Source organism: Volvox carteri (assembly GCF_000143455.1).
Source record: "Volvox carteri f. nagariensis unplaced genomic scaffold VOLCAscaffold_50, whole genome shotgun sequence".
NCBI classification, from domain to species: domain Eukaryota; kingdom Viridiplantae; phylum Chlorophyta; class Chlorophyceae; order Chlamydomonadales; family Volvocaceae; genus Volvox; species Volvox carteri.
In genome coordinates, this window is record NW_003307593.1 from 529,627 (window position 1) to 545,568 (window position 15,942).

At 56.2% G+C, this 15,942-nt stretch overlaps 3 protein-coding genes across 3 annotated transcripts; 2 read left to right on the forward strand and 1 right to left on the reverse strand.

Annotated features, from left to right (window-relative positions):
* The first annotated feature begins 44 nt into the window (after nt 1–44).
* Nucleotides 45–1,619, forward strand: VOLCADRAFT_106748 (uncharacterized protein). The gene is made up of 3 exons (XM_002955241.1): nt 45–215; nt 294–491; nt 716–1,619. Exons 1-3 carry the CDS (start codon nt 129–131, stop codon nt 935–937), a joined length of 507 nt encoding a protein of 168 aa, XP_002955287.1. The 5' UTR covers nt 45–128; the 3' UTR covers nt 938–1,619.
* A 1,120-nt stretch (nt 1,620–2,739) lies between these two features.
* Nucleotides 2,740–9,002, reverse strand: VOLCADRAFT_106749 (uncharacterized protein; the record flags this gene model as incomplete). Its single annotated transcript, XM_002955300.1, has 12 exons — nt 2,740–2,976; nt 3,229–3,395; nt 3,922–3,953; nt 4,388–4,635; nt 4,965–5,075; nt 5,350–5,441; nt 5,663–5,749; nt 6,087–6,384; nt 7,246–7,380; nt 7,723–7,791; nt 8,409–8,490; nt 8,854–9,002. The coding sequence occupies 12 exons, from the start codon at nt 9,000–9,002 to the stop codon at nt 2,740–2,742; spliced, it is 1,707 nt and encodes a 568-aa protein (XP_002955346.1).
* Nucleotides 9,003–9,502: 500 nt separating this feature from the next.
* Nucleotides 9,503–15,938, forward strand: VOLCADRAFT_106750 (uncharacterized protein). The gene is made up of 12 exons (XM_002955242.1): nt 9,503–9,678; nt 9,750–9,769; nt 9,883–9,895; nt 10,804–10,878; nt 11,398–11,427; nt 12,361–12,450; nt 12,978–13,089; nt 13,576–13,641; nt 13,986–14,162; nt 14,480–14,524; nt 14,925–15,026; nt 15,237–15,938. The coding sequence occupies exons 1-12, from the start codon at nt 9,631–9,633 to the stop codon at nt 15,383–15,385; spliced, it is 927 nt and encodes a 308-aa protein (XP_002955288.1). The 5' UTR covers nt 9,503–9,630; the 3' UTR covers nt 15,386–15,938.
* The last annotated feature ends 4 nt before the right edge of the window (nt 15,939–15,942 follow it).

The window sequence follows — 15,942 nt, forward strand, 5'->3', positions numbered from 1 at the left end:
CACTTAACCAAGTTTGTGCAACACAATATCATCTCCAGCTCAGAAATATTTATCTCAAGGCACGCCCATGAATCAGCCTTTGTGAATTGGTCAGGATAGAGCACTACTTTAGCAAACTTTTTAGAATAATGGTATCTTGTCCAAACAACCCGCCTCGGTTGTTGTCACCGAGACCTACATTAGGACCAGGTCTTCGGGGTGTGACCAAGCAATCGGTGAGGCCACGCTTTTGCGATAGACTACGCGCCTTATACGTCCCCTACCCCAAATCACCCGAAAACCTGTTCCCGCAGGCATCAAGCCGCTTTGCGTCAACGAAAAATAAAAAAGCACAGCGTGCTCTCTGCACGATATTTGAAGATAGCGCACTTAGTGCGTCGTCACCCCTATTTACTATGAAAGCGCCGTGGTCACCCGGCGGCCGGACTTCACGCCGTAACAACCTGGCGATGCACCCTACCCTGGGGCGTCTCCGATTGCAAGAGCTGCTGGTGCGTCGGCTGCCGGATGCGGACCGAATGTCTCCATGCAATTGGAGCTCCATTTATTAACCGTGCACCGAACAGAAGTTAAATTTTATGCTGTTACTGCTTCCGGTTGGGCTTGAATGAGCTGATGTCGGCATTCAAATTCATGCGACCGTGTGCGCAATCCGCGCTCGTACCACCGCGGCAACCCCCGACTGACAGGACGTCCGCCCTCTTCCTGCCCGCAGGATGCTCCCAAGACACGCAAGGCGACGCCTATCAAGGAACGACAACTTACGCTATGTGCGGCGTTCGGGAGGCAACGAATGCATGGCGACCTTGACGCATTGGCCGACGAACTCGGCACGTGCCAGCTGCAGTCTGTGCTCAAGCCAGCGGCCCCGCAACCGCACAGCCAGGCAAACGGTGCGCTGGAGCTGCAGCCGCTGGTGTTAATGCAGGACGATTGAGTTTGTCACTATTACCAAGGCAAAACGTCATGTCGGAACCTGTACTTTGTCGCTGAAGCCGCCAACAACGCGCGTACTTTTCCATGATGAATTGATTCCACCGTTGATAGTTTAGAGGCCGCATGAGGGCATATGTGACACACACAATGTGCACGGACAGAGCCGCATGTAGCACGGAGCAGCGGGATTAGGCTTCCTTACAAGGAAGTAGCCGCCGCTCCACTCCCGCGGCAATGCAAGGCAATGTGGGGTGCTTTCTCCCATTTGTGCACCCCCTCACATGGCACCGCCGTGAGTTCTCGTAGGGCATATTGCTGTAGGTATGACACGCCCCCATTCGACCTTCCCATGCTGCGAATTAAAGCAGTCGAGGTTGTGCTAGGGCTGGGCATGCGCGCGTGTCTAGTAAGGCTTATGTTTGGCGCATCTATAGACCAGAATTGAATTCTATGGGCTATCGGTTGGGAGGTGTCGTCCCCGAAAAGGGAAGACATCTTCGCCTTCACGCCATATGTGCTTGGGGATGTTGTCCCCTGGAGCCGTAGGCACATCTTTTGAGCATAATGCCAGGGATTACGCCAGGGGCCAATCTTGCCGCAGCGGGTTTTACGCGTAGGTAGCTTTCAGCATTCATCTGATCCCTTTCTGCGCGCGACAACGACCTCTGAAACGTCATATCCGTAGTTGAAGCACAGAATTTGTACCGGGTCAGCACCGGTCGGTTGTTGAACATTGCTATGGATTGGTGAATTACCTGGCATTTCGTCATGCCAGTCACCAATACGGCACCAGGGTCGTACAGCCATCCTGGTAACCCTTCCCATACAGCAAGGTGTAACCCATATAGTACGCAGTTGTGATCCCTGACTATGCATCACAATAGGACACAACGTTTGTCAGTCTGTGCTGCATGTGGTGTCGCAGTTCCAGAACTCTCGCCTTGATGTGCTCAGTTGCCTGGGGTTTGCCGCCATGATTATGGCTTAGGAACGAGGCTGAGTGACTGCTTGTAACTGCACCCCTATCCAGCCGCCCCAACGGGATCTTTAGATTTAACGGCGACCGATTTGTGCTGGATGCGTCGATAACGCTAAAGCATGAATATGCTAATAACCTGATTATGATGTAAAGGACCTATAATACATTAGAACTCTTACGGCCGGAAAGAAATATGTAACTTAATTACCTAAGCCCCTGGCGGGTGCAAGAAACGTGAGACCGTACGGTCGTACATATGATGTTTCAGCTTTGGAAGGTTCGTGCCCGTTTGGGGGTTCGTGCCCGTTTTGAGACCGTGCAAACGCCCTGTCGTTACCAAGCACTACCCTTCAACACCTACCAATTACAACTCTACATCCACCTTTCCCCTCCCTTCCTGCACAACTCAGGCGCACCTCAACCTGCCGCTCGATTTCTTCAGATCCCTCCCAGCACCTCACATCAAGTCCACCGCCATGAAACGCATGTATCCCCTTACACGCTCATTACCATGGCGTTCCGTGGGCATCAGACCGCTTCATGCTTCATTCCTCCTTTCCCAGCTAACTTACCACCCTACCCGTGCAACCCTGTAAACACCCACTCACGCGGTTCGTATTCTCTGCCTAGACACCAGAATCCTTTCCAGCACATGACATGACAAGCACAGCACGCACAAGCTTACCGCGACACAAGGAACGCTGACATAAGCCTTATGTGTTTTCTTCGTAACACATAGCCCTACATACACACCACATCTGCTCCTCTCCCGAAGCCCGAACCCTCCTCTTCCTATCCCCTGTTCTATCTGTCAGCCTGCAACCTTACACGCCGGCAGTCACGGACGCGGTCTTGGCCCTGGCCTTGGGTTGCGGCATGGCCCCGTCGTGCTCCACCTTGACTCGGCATAGCTCCTGGTGTCGCTGCGCTGACAGCAGGAAGGGCCCGACAACCTCCCGAGTGAAGGTGTCGAGCGAGGGTAGGAAGCCTGCCAGGGCCGCCGCGTGAGTGAATGGATGGCGAGGCGGGCGTTGGGTGATGTAGGCGAGGGCCGGGGAGCTCTGATGGTGATTGGATGTGGTGGGTGGCTAGGGGGAGGAACGAAGGGGAGCGGCGCAGTCGCCACTCACCCACGTTGTGGGTGCGGGTCCGCGGTTCTTTGAGATAGAGGTGTGGACGATGGAGGTCGTGCCGCAACAATGGCCCGACCCAGATCAGGCAAAGTGGTGGAGCAGTCAGGTCGGTGGCCGTTGCGTATCTCCCTAAGTCGCCCGCTCCCCTAGCGGGGCGGAAGTCATCGCCAACCGACCCACCGACCCACCCGGAGGGCAGTGCGGCAGCGGCAGCTCCTGCTGGTTATACAAGACCCGTACGACATGGCGGGGCTTATCCTCCCCTGGCGCGTTGGGAGCTAGTTGCCACAGCTCCAGAACCAGGTTAGACAGGTACGGCGGCCATTCGGTGACGTCCACACCCAGCGCTGAGGGGCGGGGCCCCCGCCAGGTGGCGGCGGAAAAAGAGAGCAGCAGGAAAGGACGAGCGAACCGAAACATCACTTCGAGACGCAAGAGGGAACGGGGCCGGGACGATGCGGCCAGGATGACGGGGTTGGGAGAAGCAAGCAACATGAGGAGACGAAGGGAACCACGGTGGGTAGGACGGGACATGACCTGGGTGTCCCCCCGCAACTATAAGGGCCATTGCGACAACGTAATGGCTACAACCCCCACACGGATCATAGGACCGGTAGAGCAGCTCCAAAGCCATCATAACGAGATGGACCCACCATTCCATGTGCCCAGATGCGTGACGGAGTACGGAGGCGACAGGCGGAAATCCCATCACACACACACACACACGCATACCCCGGCCTCTATCCTAAGCTCTCATCCCAAGCTAAAGGACTGGACCAGCCTACTGCAGTCCAAGTCTATTCCCAAGTCCCTGGGTGGGAGCGGGAGAGGGGGAGTGGGGAGGGGGAATGAGGGAGCGGGGCAGCCACTCACCGGACAGCATCGGCATGATGGTGCTGTCGTGACTGGGGCGAAACCGGTACGGCGGGAGGGGTAAGGAAACGACAAAGGGGGGGCAAGGGGGAAGGTGCTTGTGTCTATGTGTGTGTATCTATGTGTCAAAAGGTTATGTGTGTATGTATGTATGTATGTATGTGTGTGAACTACGGGAACTGGGTGGGGCAGCGGGTGCCACTTATCCTCGCTCCCTCCTGCAGCGGCACACGTGCGGTTCAGTTCCTTCACACGCCACATAACGGCCCCCCTGGCAACATACAGATCCTGTGTGTTGGTGCTCTGGACGCGGCGGCAGTCGACCCGCTGTTCTTGCGCCACCTCATTTCCCACCTTCCAACTCACCGTCCTCGCCGCACAGCACCACCTCAACCAGCCCCCCTCCCCTCTTCCCCCACACTCTCCTCACAACAGCTACCCTTCCCCCCTCCCTTCCTCTCCTTGCCCGCTGTATAAATATATCAGCGGATGAAACTGGCGGCCACCATTCGGCGCTGCCACCGTCCCTGCTGCCGCCCCTGCTCCTGCCCCCGACCCCGCAGCTGCCGCCGTCACCGCCGCCGCCGCCGTCGTCGTCTGCTGCATGTTGTCCACCAGGACGTGCAGCAAGCGACCCATACTGAGGCGCAGTACAGTACGACCATGGGAGTCCCGTACACTGGGCGCCACCTCGGCACTGAACTCCTTGGTGGCCTGTGGCCAGGAGGTGAAGGCGGGCGGGTGCTTAGGAGTAGGGGGGGGGGAAGGGTGGATCAGGAAAGCGTTCCAAGATGATTGGCAAGTTGGTTCACATGGTGTTAAAAACTCACTGTAGTGGATATTCGACAATAACGACCAGGCCCACTATCCAGGCCGAATAGGGGGTTCGCCCGGGGCGGGGGACGCATGGCTGGGTTGGAGCGAATAGGTGCTACCGGGGTTTGGCGGTTGGACGGGAGCCCATTTGCATTTACCTCCCAGAACCACCCCCTTGCCCGCCCGGCCCCTCACCCACACCCCCTAGCACCCCTTCCCTCCCTTACCAGTCGGTTGATAGCGGCCCTCAGTCGGGGTTGGTGCTCGAAGCCGGGTGGTAGTGCCTTGCCGTGGGCCTCCAGGGCGGTGAGCACGTCGTGGAGGCTGGTGAATATCCACTGAGGGGGGGGGAAGGGGGGAAGGGGGATAGAAGGTTTGGGGATTAGAAAGGGCTGGAAGTAGGGAGGGCGGGAGAGGGAGCGTTCCGTAAGGGAGTGCAGAGGGTGGGTGGGTGCAGTGCCGAGTAGAGGGGCATGGGAGATGGGGTTACAATGATGAAAAAGACCGTACAATCAGGAAGCGCACACGTGCGCAAACCTGGCTTTACGACCCTTCATGTCACCTAGTCCTACCCCACATATGCCCAACCCCTCCCAGTCCCTTCGCACGCACCCGGTTCGAGTCAAAGGCAGTGGGGTTCAGTTTCAGCAGCCTCAGCAGCTCCTCCCTTGCCCACATGTACTCGGGATCGGAACGGACCGCGGCTGGGGGTGTTTGAAAAGCGGGGGCCGAGGAGTGAAAGACGAACCACGAAAGAGTGAAGCCGGGGGGGGCCCCCGGGAAGAAATTACGGAAGGGATGAGGGGTCCATCTCCGCTTGGTAGCAACAACCAGCGAAATCACTTGCAGCAAGAAAGGCAACATTGACCTGTCGGGTGCAGTCCCCCAGCCCCTCTCCTCTTCCCCTCCCTCTTCCCCCTCTCACCCCTGCCGGCCTCCCTGGACATGGCCTGGAACGAGCCCAGGTGGGGACATGCCCCGGTGTCAGCGTAGAGGATCTCATCCAGGTCCCCTGGAGGTGAGGGGAGGTGAGGGGGAGGTGAGGGGAGGGGGAGGGGGAGGTGATGTGGAAAGAAGCAAAGAATCAGCTGCTGAGGTCCCGGGGATAGGAGGGGATTTAGGGCGGGGTCGAGGGAGGGGAAGATAGACAGCCATCGGGGCTTTTGAGGGGAAATGGCCATTGGGGAGTGACGGGTTGCTCCGTCGGAGGGATGGATGGACAGTGGTGATGTCGTCGGGCCGTCGGACCGTGGGTATCTGACCTTCCCGCCTCTTGCCCTCCCTTTTCCACCTCACCAGCCCGGTGCATCCATCTTACCACACAGCCACACAGCTACTCAGCCACTCACCGGAGGTGGTCACCCGGGGCACTGAAGACGATGAAGACGATGAAGACTGGGCGTCTCCCTCGTCGTGCTGCTGCTGCTGCCCCTGCCCCTGCCCCTGCCCCTGCCCCTGCCCCTGCCCCTGCCCCTGCCCCTGCCCCTGCCCCTGCCCCTGCCCCTGCCCCTGCCCCTGCCCCTGCCGTCCTTGCTGCCGTCCTTGTTGCTGCGGCACTGGTAGGTCCGGGTACAGCCCCGTCAGCACCCCCCGCAGGGTGGCGATGGTCCGGGAGAAGTTCGTGGTGCGAGCCTCCAACACACCCGACTGTGCGAGTCAGGTAGGCGGGCAGCGAAACGCACAGAGGGCCTCTGGGTTACCAGGGCGGCTCTCCGTTTCGTTGTGCAATTACATATGCATATGTATATGTAAGGAGTTGTCACGGACATCACAACATCAGGGTTCTGTGTGAGCTGTGATGACAATCACATTATCATTGCATACGCAAAAGTACACATCTCATAATTATTATGGGAACCGGGAATATGGGTCAACGCAACGCTCAACGTGCTGTTGCTTGTTGAACAAAAGACATGTACTCATGTACCCACTACTTTTTAATGCACAAATACATACAAACAAACATACATACATACAATACAGTTAAGGCCTGACTTCTGCTCCCGGAGGTTCCGGATTCAAATCTGCCTTGCCGAGCCCTCGGTGTGTGAGGGGTGATGAAATGGGAGGTGGCCCGCCATCTTGTGGACGGTGTAGGACGTGAGTATATCAACTTGGAAGCTGACCAGGAACTAAGTTAATGCGCCGTTGATCCGCTAGATCTGGTTGGATGCTGGTGGTGAGTTGCTGAACCCAAGGAATACATTCTGAAGTCGGATGGGGTGAATAGATTAGGGTGCCCCTCTCGCAGGGGAGAGCAGGGAACTGCCTCGGGTAAGGGGGCCGCTGGTGGAGCTACACCACTCTGTAACATCATACATACATACATACATACACCCACTGCGCCTTACACATGTACACCGTCTACTAGCTGTCGTACGCCCACATACACCATCACACCATCACTGGCCCAAGGCCATGAACCCCCACATAACCTTTGCGCGCGGTTGCCAACGAACACATGCCGTACGCAGCCCTGGGCACCTGGGGGCGCCCCTCCCCTCTCACTCGGTGCTTTGGCGGCAAGAACGCGGCCTCCTCTACATAACGGTTCCGGAGCCACCGGCCCAGCTCCAGGGCCTGGGACTGACCCAGCAGTGTCAGCTCGCCCTTGTGGCAACCGCCATCCAAAATAACTGAGCGCTGCATACCGAGAGGCGAGTGGGGAGACGAAATCAGAAAAGCGTGGCGGGGACAAGCCCTTGCGGGGTATGCACGGAACCGACAGCGGTGTTCGTTGAGAGGCTTACGCACCGCCAATCCTTCAAGACCCACAGTAACCGCAGTAACAGGATTCATTCATGAAAAAATGTAATAATGCTGCAAAGGAAATCGAGCAAGGGGGGCAGGCGCCCGGCGGCCGGGAACACAAGCTCCCTCCGGTCAGGAGGACATTCACACACCCCACTTACCGGCGCACCCTGTACACGTGTCATACATTGCCGTATACCCTTTACACGCACCGTGGCACACGTACACGCGTACCTGTCGCAGGTTCCGTTTCGATGGGGGGTCCTCCACACCTGCAGTGGAGACGAGCCGCACGTCAGCGGCCTGCAGGCGGGGGAGGGGGGGGAGGGGGGAAGGGGGGGGAGAGAATACAAATAACCCGGGACCATGGGGACACGTTGCCCGTTGGGGCCGACGGTGCATCCGGTTACGAATGGAAGCCAGGGCTGCCACGTAAGCAGGCGAGGAACCCAGATCCCAAGCCCGCTTAGCGCCGTCCACCCGGATTAAGAAGCAAGCCCAGCGGGTTAAGAAGCAGCCGCAGCCGCAGCCGCAGCAGCTGGTAGTGGTGGTCAATGTACCATAGACCCTATGGCCGTGAGAGGGGCTGTCGCCCGTGGTTAGGGCCCATGCAGGCCGTGGGGAGGGGCACGGGGGGGACCCGTCACTGCCACCAGCCACAGTGACACCAGTCGCAGCATATCAGGACAACCTTCGACCACCAACAAGCTGGCCGGCCTTCCGGTCCATGCCCCCCTTCCTACCAACACGGTACCACCCGCATCCATATTAGTTCTTCTGTAGCTCGTTTTTCTTCTCCGGAGCAGTCTCCTCTCGTCCGGAAGTCGACCTCTCATTACGTCCCTGGTATTGGGGCTGGTTGGCCTCTCGCTTGTACTGCATCAGCCACCCCTACCCCCAACCCTGAGCCCGGAGCCCACCTGGTAGGCTTCCCCGCACACGTCCCACTGCTGGCCCAGCCATAGCTCTGGCATGCTGCTCAGCGGCGTTCGGGCGCCGTGCCTATTCCACATGCGCCCCAGGGGGGAGAGGGTAAGGAGATGGAAAGGGTGAAGGAAGCTGGTGCGTTACGGACATACATAGTTGCACCCGGCACGACAAGATACGATCGCACCATGCCCTCAACCGTCCTGAAAGGACGGGTTCTTGTACACTGTCCATAAAACCTCTGTGCGGGGGGGCCTGCGGCTTGTGCTGGAGGCCACATTCACACATGCACAACAAGTAGCACACTTTCTCGCAACGTCTGTATTTGCGTAAGCGGCACTCGGTTTCAGAAAGCCGCATACAAGGAGCGGTCTGTGAAATTCTTCGGGAGTTTGCGGAAGCGCGGACGACTTGTGGACCGGCTGACCATATCCCTACCTGAAAACTACCTGCACGAGAACGAGCTTCGCACGGTGCGGATCGAGCCGATGGAATACCCCCGTAATGGTGTCGTTGTCGCTATCCCCGTCAGAGTCACCTCCGCTGGAGCGTGTAGAGGGGAGCAATGATGCCGGTGTCGGGTTCATCGTGTCGTATCCGCTCGCGTCAGCGTGGCATGCCCAAGGGATGAGTTGCGTCGGAAACGAGAGCATAGCTCGGGTGAGGGACCCCAAATACCCAAATCCTGAGCCGGTTCTCTCTTGGCTGTCCCTTGGCCTATTTCCGGCTTGACTCTTAGTAAAGCCATCATTTTTTCCGCTGTCCAAGCCGTTGGCAAAAGTAAGCGCACCTAAACCACTACCTACGACGGCTATTGCCCTGATGGGCAGCTGAGGTCCCCGCATCTTCGTGCTGTTTTTAATTGGCGCCCGCACAGGGCAATTTTGATGCTAGCCGATAGATATTGATAAAAAATTGCACAAATAAGTTTGAAGCTTATATAACGCATTACGGTGATGGTGGGGGAATGCGTCTACCCACATTGTGAGTCGGGCATAGAACGCGGGTACGGAAAGTAGTTGGCGAAGCTCCTCGCAATTTTATGCCGGTGTCCTCCCGGATTCCTGCATGCCGCCAAGGGCTCACTGGGCATACACTTGTAGACCTTTTAGGTTTGTAAACGTGAAGCTGAAGGACATTTGCCAGGTTCACAGGCCTAAACATCACATACAGCTCATTGACGGACACACTCGTTGAGCGCTCAACTTCATACAAATGGCGCTCGACGCGGGCATCTTAACGGTCACAATTGAGTATGCGAAGGTAAGGAAGCAAGGCGTGAAATGAGTTATTGGGTTCCCTTGTTAAAACGTACAAATTTTCACGTGCTGCAGGATCTGAAGGACAAAGACTGGTAGGATAGGCGATTACACGTTTCTTTTTCTGCTTGCTTCGTGCTTTCGTCAGCAGGCCAACTGATCGTTCACTTTTTCTTGCACGACTCTTGACACCTTCGCTGTGATACAGGTTTGGAAAGCAGGTAAGGCTCATGTCCATTAGAGGCGATACGGGAACGGGATAGTTGCAACCCAGCTTCTATGGTTGTTCGTGAGGCTCGTAGAGCACGTTTCCTGTCCAGCCCGATGCCCAGAACGTCGCTGCATTCTGTTCACATGGACCTACAATTACAGCACTTTGAAATTAAGGTTTTCGCATAACTAGCCGGGCCGCGACAGCGTCACCTCGTACCCATAAGAGTGCGGAATCCAGGGGCTGTTTGGTTAGCAACTTAGCAACCTGGGACGTAGGTTTGTAGCACCCCCGTATCCAGATTGCTGACCACATCGTCCCTGGTCTCGGTAAGATATTCATGTCAAATATGAAGCGTGGGTTACCGGCTTGCAAGGGTACAAGCGTGAGGCGCTTGCGGCCCAGCTGGACGTGCAGGCGTTTTTGCGTCAGCCACAAAGGCGCGGATGGGTGACACAGCTGCACAAAAAAACATGTTGTCCAGCTGTGCGTGTGAGACACACGGGATGCCTGCTGTGTTTGGGATTGGCAGCTGATACGTTCCTTTTATGATGTTGGGTTGGGTCCTGTAGTGTGCTGGTCCGCTGTATCTGCTTGCGCGCGTATGCAAGATATGGTGCACGTTGAACATACCTGAGATGAGCTAAGCAAGAGAGGCCTTGAAGTGAAGTGCGGGCAGATACGTGACGGGGTCTTAGTCCTCGAGTGGCAGAGCCAAACGGATATATTTACCCATGCATGTCCCAACCGTTCTGATGAGCGAACCAGGCCGCCGCTTGGCATACAGGTATTCCAATACGGGTCACAACGGGAAGAGCTGAGAGCCAGGTTTTGTTGTACATCCCATATCTGGCTATCTTCGGCATCTGGTTTGCACATTCACCAATGTTTGCATTTGTCCGGTTGGTCGGCCCCCAGGATCCTTTTGCTGTGATCCGAGTGGGCGGACAGACCTTCCGAACCAGGACTCACAACAACGGCGGCAAGAACCCGGTAAGACGGCCCATATCTCCTCTCTGCCCATATGCTGCTACAGTAGCCACAGACTGCCTATTGTTGTGATTTCGGCTGTGCTCGTTAGCAACTGTTACACCAACGCCAACGCCAACATCACGTGGTGTCTTGAATGTCTCGCGACGTGTGTGAGGAAGCCAAATGAGGAGTGCAACTGGTTGGACACCCCAGCATGATGGTGGACAAGCACGTCTGGAAACTCGTCTCTGCTCGCAGCATGTGTTTGCGGCAACCTTTTGCTTCCCGAACAGCTTTTTTCAGCTTCGGCATTCCGTTGAACTGGTTCTTGGCTCCCCATCATCACAGCCATACCTTCCAGCAATCTGTCTACCCAAAGTGGGTTGCTGCTGTCGACCCTTGGTAGCTGGACACCTCATGACGCGACACCGCGCGACACCGCGCACCACATTCGTTTTGTGGCAATCCTTCCATGCGCATCATTTTACAATTCTTATCCTATCAATATGTATTGCCTTGGACTTTCCTGCCCCTCCACAGGTATGGAACGAGACCTTTAATATCAATATCGTAAGTACGGGTTGCTAAAGCACAGCGGATTGCACGGCGGGGTAAGCAGCATTGAGTTAAGAGCATTGGCAGTACCTGGCAGTAATTGCATGCGGTCCTGAGCGGTGGGATGGGCATCGCCCTATTGGCTGCGGCTGTATACATATGTGGATGAGGCCAGCTGCAGATGAGCAGCGTCAGGTTCTTCCCTCCCTGTGCCCGCGGTCGTGCTGGTATTGATCATATGTGAAAGGGAAAGTTTGAGAGCTCGCAGCCACTGCCATTCATGCAGTTCCCAAGTGCACGTGTGTGCATGCTTGTTCTTGATGTAAGGCCTTGGGCAGGCATTGTCCTGCCACGCCGTCGATAGGTCATAGCCGTACTGCGCACGACTGCACAACAGAGGGGATGGACATGGCGCAAATCGCATGATGTGAACAAGGAGCGGGTTATTGCGATCGCGTGCCGCCTCACCCTGCGGGTCACAGCAATTTTGTATATATAAAAACGGGACGTTGATAAAGTCAAAAGCGAAAGCGCTCCGCAAATAGCAAGCGCGTGAGTAACAAGCATGCGACTAGAGCGTGCGTGTGGGCACTCAGAGCAAACGGGCGGGCTTGGAGCAAAGAAGTGGACAAAGACGTGGGCATGTGCTCGCTCCCATGCGGATATTGGGGATTTCGCTCCAAAAGCGGTTGCCTTGCTGCGCCGGGATGCCAGCGATCTGGATGATCTGTACATGGGGGCTTTTCTTGCTGCTATGCGGTAGTATCCCCTGTCGATGTTTCCCACATGCACCGTGTGCCTCAAGCTGCGTGTTTCTGTGGCCGCATTTCTACTGGCGGCTGTGTGGGGACCGCGGTAAGGAGGGGTTGTTGCCTTGTTCGAGTGCCTTGTGAGGTTGCGTACAACCTCCTCGAGGCGGCCCCCTCCTGCTCATACGACATATGACAGGTGAATGACAACACCATCGATATGACCATTTATGACAGCGATCTGGGCAAGGACGATTTCATCGGGACCGCAACTATTTCGCTTGTCAAGGTGCGTCTTGTGCTCCCAATTTGAAATACGAAAGGGTGGAATATAGTTACTGGCGGGTTGCATGATTGCGGAGTGGAGATCAGGGGCTGGTGTGTGTGTGTGTGTGTGTGTGTGTGTGTGTGTGTGTGTGTGTGTGTGTGTCAGGAGGACCCAGCCGTCAAAGGCATCTACTACAACATAACTTAGCTACATGACCCAAAGTGTGCTCCACCGTTTTGGTTTGAGATCCCCTTTTGAAAAACCTGGATAAGGGTTGATCTAAGAGTGGCCGTGCCCAACGCTGCCAACTTCAAGAACCCCGGCATTACCTCTTATCAGCAGTCTCTTGCTCACCTCTTGTACAGCCCTCCCCATCACACATCTGTTTTCATTCCGCCTGTCGCTCTACTTGGCCGAAATATTACGCGTATCGAATAAGGTAGATAGGAACACGTTTACGTGGCTTTTTGTTCTTTTTGTTGATGCTTATGGTTACGTAGCGTTTCCATCTCGCTGGTGTATGGGCACATCCGCTCAAATGCTTGCAGGCTCGCGAGCAGGGTCACGACTACCAGCAGTGCCCGGTGCGCACCAAGTCGGGGAAGCAGCACGGCTTTGTGGCGGTCCGACTGCAGTTCGTCAAGAATCCGGGCGGCAAACGTAAGGATGCCTGTTGAAGCAGTGGAACATGGTACATGTGTCTCGATAATGTACAAACGCGTGCGGAGAGATGTGTATGTGTCGATTTACACCGTGCCCCCAGCAGCCTTGCGTATTTGTTTGTATGCTGCTGCCTGCGCACGTTTCCGCCTGCGTTCGTTGTCTGATTTAGCGTGCATATGCCATGTGAACGCATACACCTCTGAAGATGGGAATATCCCGCCTGGCTATTCACATACATGTGAGGGTGTGTGCCCGTACTTGTACATGGAACCCAGCCTGGCAATTGGAATGCTGCGGGCATTGTTGTGTTATCCCCCTCGAATACAGCTGGTCGCTTGTGGCAGCCAGCCATGCCTTGACTTCGGAATGGGAGCAGCGTGGGTTGGTGTACAACGTGGGACCCCTATTGTCCCGTGCTTGTTTCCTGGACCTGGGATACGTGGGTCACTCATGTTTGATTTGCTCGCTTCCTCCTGTACGCAGACCCCGCCACTGCGCCTTTAGCTGCCGCCCCACCGTACGGTGCTCCACCTCCTGCTTACGCGCCCGGTAAGAGAGGTTGGCATGGATTGCAATGACACGTTCGTTGACAGTGATACGAGCGAGGATGAGGGGGTTTGTGAACAAATCCAAGACGCGGACGTGTTTGAAATTTGGCATCATGGTACTGCATGGTACTGAGATCTGGGCGAGTGTGTCTTAGTGCTTAGACTTGGGCTTAAGAGAAGTACTTTCGTCTTCACTTTTTGGGCTTTGCACCAACTCCAAATCACGTAACGGAGTCTGTCATCGCATGTTCGCGTTTCATTGTTGATCAAAGTTCCCTATTTCCCCCGTAAAAATCCTTTCCTGACGTGCACGCGCTCGTTGCGCGTCAATTTGTTCCCCAACAGCCGGATACCCGCCTGCTGGAGCACATCCCCCGCCGCCAGCGCCCTACCCGCCGCCTGCTGGAGCACATCCCCCGCCGTCAGCGCCCTACCCTCCGCCTGCGGGCTACGCACCCCAAGCGCCGCCGCCGCCAGGGTACCCACCTGCTGCACCGCCACCGGGCTACCCTCCTCCCCCAGGTGCGCGTCTGGGTAATGAGGTGGTCGCGGTTCCCTCGCGGGATTAGCGCACTACCTGGAAGCGGTAAACTATGTACGTGGAAAGAGCGCCCTCTTTGGCCTTACGCCGCGTTCTCTGTCCTTGCTGAGCTTCCCTCTCACGCCAGCAACATTTTACGTCGACATACTTGTTTACCGTCTGTTCCAAGTTCTTCCATGTATTGTCATACAAATTGCATGACCAGCACCTTAAACAGGATGTCTTCGCTGCGTTTCGACCCCCACCATCATGGTCCCCCTCTCGGTTGCGTCTCGGTCCCTGTCTATGTCCCATCAAGGTGGCTACCCAGGACAGCCGTACGGCGCCTACCCGCCGCCTCACGGTACGTGCAGGGCAGGAAAGTATCTGGCTACAGGAGAACCTTGCAGGCAGCGGGTATTTACAAACGTGCTCCTTTGAAACTTGGTTGGCTTTTGATTGTGGCGTTTAAATGCAATTTGCATGCACCCAGCAAGTGTTGCTGCTTGCTCCTGTTTTATGCGAGGTCGACAACGGCTGAGAACCACCGCCATCGCATTAGACCTGGGCGGATGGCTCACCATGAGTCAGCCTGCCTGCACATACCCTGTATGTACGTCGCGAGCGCGGCCTAACAAATGGCAGCACATGAACTCCAAACACGGATTCCTCATATTGCAGTAGCGACAGCAGAATCCTGTTCTAGTCCTTTCTCTTCTCACGACCTGGTCTGACCTCTTCCTGCACTTCTCCTGCGAAAACAGGCGCCCCTCCACCCTACCCGCCGCCAGCAGCACCCTACCCGGGTCATCCGCCCGCGGGCTACCCGGCACCTTATGGTGCACATCCGCCGCAGGGCTACGGTGGTGAGTGAGGAGATTTGGCGCCCGCATCACCGTGTGTGCCTGAGTACCCATGTCTCCACCCGCGGTGTCGCCCCTCTCACCTTGTGCGTTTCCAGTTCCTTTGCGCCTCATTCATGTATTAATGCGAAGTACCACCGAATTCCGTGGCTTTCGTTTTACAGGTTCTTACCCTTACCCTACCGTTTCCCCTTCCCCCTCCTCCCTGGATAGCTCCTCACGCTGGGTACGGCGCGGGCATGGCCATTCACGTGTCGGGTGTGCCGCCGTTGGGCCACATGTTGGGGCACATAATGGGCCACAAGATGAAGCACAAGAAGTACAAGAAGCGGAAGGGCTTCAAGGGCTTTTTTAAGTTCTGAAGCGGCTTGACGTTGCTTGCAGCTGGCGGTGAGCTGGCTGGGCCTCGAATGTAATGTGCAATCCCCGTGTGAAGCTGTGCACTTGTTCCTACGACAAAGCAAGACACCGTGGGGGCAGTTTTGAGGTCGAAGGCCGTACTCATGGTTGGCATTGCCGCTGACTGTTGGGTGCACTACATATTTATACAGAGATATGGAGGGTTACAGGAGAGGTGAAGATATTGCTCTCGAGAGAGGATGTCCCGTCTAGAAACCGTGGTACGCGTCGTGCTGTTTGACAACCTCAGTAGTTATCGTGCATTTATCTGGAGTGACTGCGAGGGTCTTGGCCCGTTTAACGCTGGCAGGTGGTGTCCATAGGTCGGCAACTAAGGCGGGTCCTGCGGGTCCATACCACAGTACCCGCAGCCGAAATTCGGCTTAAGGCCCCGGCTGCGAGTCCCTAATGATCAAATTTTGACCAAAAGACGTGATTTGCAGCCTCTATTGCGGCCGTAGGGCCACGTGCTGGACTTGAACTCCGTGTTTGACTTTGTAAAAGACTTTCATGACCACCT